This window comes from Bidens hawaiensis, unplaced genomic scaffold, assembly GCF_021521415.1.
Source record: "Bidens hawaiensis isolate Kalapana, Puna unplaced genomic scaffold, B.hawaiensis_p1.1 tig00033834_1, whole genome shotgun sequence".
NCBI classification, from domain to species: Eukaryota; Viridiplantae; Streptophyta; class Magnoliopsida; order Asterales; family Asteraceae; genus Bidens; species Bidens hawaiensis.
This window is the reverse complement of record NW_027505295.1, coordinates 84,356-90,268: the sequence shown is the minus strand read 5'-3', so window position 1 is coordinate 90,268 and position 5,913 is coordinate 84,356. Positions and strand designations below refer to the sequence as shown.

The 5,913-nt window shown below is 34.8% G+C and overlaps 1 protein-coding gene across 1 annotated transcript; it reads left to right on the top strand.

Annotated features, from left to right (window-relative positions):
* The first annotated feature begins 362 nt into the window (after positions 1 to 362).
* Positions 363 to 4,472, top strand: LOC143612175 (ubiquitin-conjugating enzyme E2 variant 1D-like). The gene is made up of 4 exons (XM_077086219.1): positions 363 to 491; positions 1,496 to 1,635; positions 3,878 to 4,003; positions 4,077 to 4,472. The coding sequence occupies exons 1-4, from the start codon at positions 458 to 460 to the stop codon at positions 4,215 to 4,217; spliced, it is 441 nt and encodes a 146-aa protein (XP_076942334.1). The 5' UTR covers positions 363 to 457; the 3' UTR covers positions 4,218 to 4,472.
* Positions 4,473 to 5,913: the final 1,441 nt, after the last annotated feature.

Below are 5,913 nucleotides of genomic sequence, written 5' to 3'. Positions count from 1 at the left end.
ATGTTTTCCCATCTGGGTTCTTTTTTTCTTTCAAATCTGCTTCTTTACTTGCCAATTTCACCTTTTTTCTCATTTCATCTTCACAAATCGGGTCTTTAATTAGGTCTGTGAGCTGGGATTTCCGATCAATTCGAATTGGGTATTTGTGTTCTTTGATGGGTTTTGTTTTAATTTCATGGATCATGCGTTTGTTGTTTCAGATTAATCTTCATTGTTCAAGGTTTATGATAGTTGTTTACGAAATTAGGTGCCTTTGTTGTTTAATGCGACCCATTGTATGATTTGTTAAGCAGACTCTATTATTATCATTTATATTTGGATGAATATTAACTTTAGGGCTTGTATAAACAATCTGAATTATTCTTGTTTGCGTCTCACCCCTTGTCCATCCTTGAGATTCTTCTTTCAACCCCTTCTTCCTCTTCGCTTCGATCGAATCGATCCAACCACATCGTCCATGACGCTTGGCTCAGGCGGATCGAGTGTCGTGGGTATGTTTTCCCATCTGGGTTCTTTTTTTCTTTCAAATCTGCTTCTTTACTTGCCAATTTCACCTTTTTTCTCATTTCATCTTACGCCCTGCTTGCGGTGCGCACATATAATGTATATATGTGTGAACCCTTGGGTGGGAAAAAGTAAAATTGCACTAATTTTGACGTTATTTTACTAATCACGTGAAAATAACGTTAAAGTGGCGGAAGGTTAATCAGGCATCATGTGGTGGCGTTGATAGCCGAAAGACAAGGGCACATGCACCAATCAGCCGGTGTCCCGATGATTGAGTGTTATGTGTCTTATGTCCAAGGCTTGATTCAAAACTACTATCGAGCCGGGGGTCTCACCGGAAGCAGCCTCTCTATCCCTATGGGATAGAGGTAAGGCTGTCTACATCTTACCCTCCTCAGACCCTACCATGGCATTGCTATTGGTGGGATATACTGAGTACGATGATGATGATGATGATATGGTGGTTTTTATTTTAATACAAATGGTTACCCGTAAACGCAATGTTTTCTAATGATTAATTAAGAGAAACTGTTGCTAGTTATCGTTTTACGGTTTGCACATGTAGAAGTTATGATCTGAACTCTTAGTTGTTCGGTGTGGTCCTTAGTGTAAGATTTAATAACAGAAGTGCGATTCGTTATTCGGTATTTCGTGGTCCTTCTCAATAAAACCGTTGTTTGAGTGGTTGAGAAATAGTACTTCGCATTTATCTTGGTTGTAGTTTATTGTGCTTTTTTATTGTAAGATAAGGTGATTCACATCCGATGTTGATATTACAGGGAATGTATGGATATGTGTTTTGAAATTGATTATGTGATATTTGAATGCATTAGAATTATATAAACCGTTGTAATAAAATGGGTAGTAGGAGATACTGAGATTGTTCATGAATGTGTTTGAATTGTTTACATCTTTGTGTTTATTAAAGAAAATTAATGCATGAAATGACCAAATCAACATGAAATCTTTTTTTTTTTTTTTGTCACAGTGCCTAGAAATTTTAGGTTGTTGGAGGAACTTGAGCGTGGAGAAAAAGGTATCGGAGATGGCACTGTTAGTTATGGGATGGATGATGGAGACGATATTTATATGCGCTCGTGGACTGGCACCATCATCGGTCCTCTCAATGTAAGTTCTCTTATTATTATCTGTATGTATTTTCTTTAGTAATCAGATTAGTATACTCTTTATCTGGTAATAATAACTTAATTTTCAGAATTTAGGATTCAGGTAATCTTTCATATGATTGCATCATGTCATTTTTAAAGATTTGAAATGTTTTGTGCAGAATGCTGCACGGTGCAATTTATTTTATTAGTAGAGGTTATGAAAAAAGATATGTAATTAATTTACATTAATGTTTTTGGTAATGATTTGCGAATCATGATGTATTAAGTATTTAAGGCTTGCATAAACAAATTGTGCTTTTCGTTTTCTTGTTATTTAAACGTTAAATAATCAGAAAATCGGTTATATACCAGATGCAACAGTACGAATGTACAGGAATAAAATAAAATGTCATATTTACCCCTTTTACTCTTTGTTTGATTATAGGGGTGTGCATGGGTTGGTTTTAGGCTTAAACCGAACCAAAAACCGAAAATTCGGTTTGAGTTGAAAACTGTTCGGTTTCAGTTTTACCATTTGAGCCGGAAAAACTGGCCCAAAATATTGAGTTTCGGCCTGAAACTTTTTTGAGTCTAAATCTTTTTGTTGATTAATGATTAATATATTATTGTACATTTGTGTTGTTGGCAGAGTGATGCCTAAGGGTGGCAAACCCAACCCAAATGGGTTGTTTTGGTTCAAGATGGATAAACTTTAAAAGTAAAATGGGTTAGGATGGATCATAAAAATTCTACAAGTGGGTCAGGATGGGTTGGAAATATACAAGTGAGTTTCATTTATAGGTTAAAATGGGTCAAAACAAAATATCCAAGTTATCCAAAATTTATATATTTCAAAATACCCAAACTATCATGTGCGAAACAAAACTCATCCGAAACCCAAAAAACGACCAAAACGAAACAAAAACCCCGAACTGACTAAAACGAAACAAAAACGAAACTGAACCGAAATAGAAAAACGACCAAAACGAAAAAAAAACGAAATGAAACTGAAAAACTGACCAAATCGAAACAAAAAAAGCGAAATGTAACCGAAAAGCTAACCAAAACTAAACAAAAACACCGAATCGACCAAACCGAAACAAAACTGAATCGAAATAGAAAACCGACCAAAACGAAACAATAAAACCGATATGAAACCGAAAATTTGACCAAAACGAAACAAAAAAAAAAGCGAAATGCAACTGAAAAGCAGACCAAAACAAAACAAAAACACCGAACCGACCAAACGAAACAAAAGCACCGAATGGACGGAAACAAAACAAAAAAACCAAAACTAAACTGAACCAAAATAGAAAAATGACCAAAACGAAACAAAAAAAAAGCACTGAACCGACCAAAGCGAAACAAACAAACCGAAACGAAACTGAAACGAAATAGAAAAACGACCGAAACGATACAAAAAAACCGAATTGAAACTGAAAAACTGACCAAAAGGATACATAAAAAACTAAATGCAATTTAAAAACCGGACCAAAACGAATCAAAAACACCGAACCGACAAACGAAACAAAAAAATTGAAACGAAACTAAACCGAAATAGAAACAGGACCAAATTGATACAAAAAAACCGATATGAAACCGAAAAACTGACCAAAACGAAACAAAAAAAAAAGCAAAATACAATTAAAAAGCTTACCAAAATGAAACAAAAAAACTGAAACCTAGCTGACCAAAATAAAATAAATGAATCGAAACGAAACAAAAAAAACGAAATGAAACCGAAAAAACTGACTAAAACAAAACAACACTGAAACAGAAAAAACCGAGAAATCGAAACCGAAATCACTGAAACCGAGCAGATACCGAAACCGACCGAAATGAAAAACAAAACCGAACCGAAAAAAACCCCGAAAAACTCGAAATTGAACCGGAACAAAAGGTTTTTTTTTTTTTTTTTTTTTTTTTTATGAACGATGAGGATGGGGGAAACATTTTAGTTATTTTACATTTTGCTTTGAGTTATTATTTTTTTAATAGTTTTTTTGAATATTTTTTTGAGGGGTTTTCAAAACCCTTTGTATGTCAACCTTCACTTGGGTCAAGATGAGTTAGTTTTATCCATCTTGACCCATATCCATCCTAACCCTCTATTTTAAAAATCCATCCTGACCTCATATCCATCTTGACCCATACCCATCCTGACCCAAATCCAACCCAACCCACTCCTATTGCCACCTCTAGTGAGGCCTGTTACCTTTTCTTTATTAAGGGTAAAATTACCTAATTACTCCTTGTTTCAGTCTGTTCATGAAGGGCGTATTTACACATTGAAGCTATTTTGTGACAAAGACTATCCCGAGAAACCACCAAGTGTCAGATTCCATTCTCGCGTCAACATGACTTGTGTCAACCATGAAACTGGAGTGGTAAAAGCATTAAGCTATTGACTTTCAAACGTCAAAGTTTGACTTTTTACAATTTTGACGAATTTTTGTGCAGGTTGAAGCGAAAAAGTTTGGAATTCTTGCAAATTGGCAGAGAGAATATACAATGGAAGATATTCTGATACAGCTCAAGAAAGAAATGGCGGCTCCTCATAACCGCAAGCTTGTTCAGCCGCCAGAAGGTGCTACTTTCTGATTATTTGAAGGAATTGATAAAAAAGATATTATGTTATATGGTATTTGATGCGCGTTTTCAAATGGTTTTGTGAATCAAAATTCTCATGAAAGTCAACAAATTGTAGCGGAGGATGTTTTCTTCTCTTTAATGTTTGATTTGTTATGGGATGTTTGTTTGTGTCAAATGTTTAATATATGTAATTTGTTTTGGTAACTCAGTTTAAGATTTGGCTGATGGTAATTCATGCTTCATTTGTCTTGTTGAATGCAAGTTTGGTGGTTACTTTGCATGTGCAGGAAGTTGAATCTTGTTAAGTATAATTAAAAGAAAACTTTTGTTTGTTATCATTTCTGAGTTACCAGAATATATCATTTCTGCTCATAGAACATTCTTAGATCCTCAACATTATGACCAAGGTTAGAGATGGTTTTTGTCATTTGAAAATTGTTAAAATAGCATAGAATAATGAAGACCATGTTTGTTGTGTGTTATTTATAGAAATATAATGACAAATCAATCTAGCTATACCTTTTGATTATAAGTTTATAACTATAAAGACATGAGCCTAACCGTAAACAATCCTGATAGTCGGGCGAGGGATGCTATGGTAGGAGCTACTACTGTAGTGGAAAGTGTTGTGGCGTGACAAAGGACCATGTGAGGTGCGATGGCGAGACTTAAATAGTAAGAAAATTACGTAACATCCAACAAGACCATAGTGGCTGTAACAAGAGGCAGGCTGACATGATTGTGGCAACAATAGTTAGGACTCTTGACTATATGAGCTACTACCGTGGTAGGGCATGATGAAGAGATCAAGACAACATTGACAAAGAAAAAAAGAAATAAAACATAATGTATATGTACAATTTCACGAAATTGGTCGCCAGTTGTCTTGGATTGAAGAACCTAGATTGCAAGAGAACGCAAACTTGATTTGCGTGTACATATTTCGCTTCATTGGTGTTTTCTCCCTCTTTTTACTTCACTCAAATCCGTCACTCAGATCAATCTCTCTCTCTCATCCCCTTTGGTTCAGTTTTTTAGTGAGTTTCCACCGACACAATGGTTCTTCGATCGACACGATGGTCCACTTACCACAAGGCTCTCCCTATCTTAGTTTAAGTTCAAACTCCAACTCCATTTGAGTGAGTATGATTCTAAAGATTTGTTTCAATACATTAGTTCATACTCCATCAGATCAGTGGTTTCTTAACTCAGCATATTTATTTGAATTTCACTAACAAATATATTAAACCTTCATTTACACATCTTAACTTGACTCCTTTATTGTAACATCACAAATTTCTTGTTTGAACCACACTTTTCAATTCCAATCAATTAGCATAATGTTTACCCAATCTTGATACCCAAACTTAACCTTTTACCAATGAAAACTCACAAACTTGTCAAAAACCAATACCTAATATGTTCACTAAAAACTCATTCAAAAGAATATTTTCAACATTATCATTACCCGCAGTTCATAACACTTTAAAATATTAAACCAAGTCATTACCCAAAAGCATGGTTGTAAAAATTGTTAGGGCACGGAGATTTGACTCTGTGGATATGTTATCTTGACATATGTTCTAGATCAGTATCCTTAGCATGTGTTCCAGATCTTGTCGGGATCAAGGATCCTCGGTACTTATTATTTACTAACGATTGTTCTCTTTGTTATATTGATATTATGGCAGATACAACGGATAAA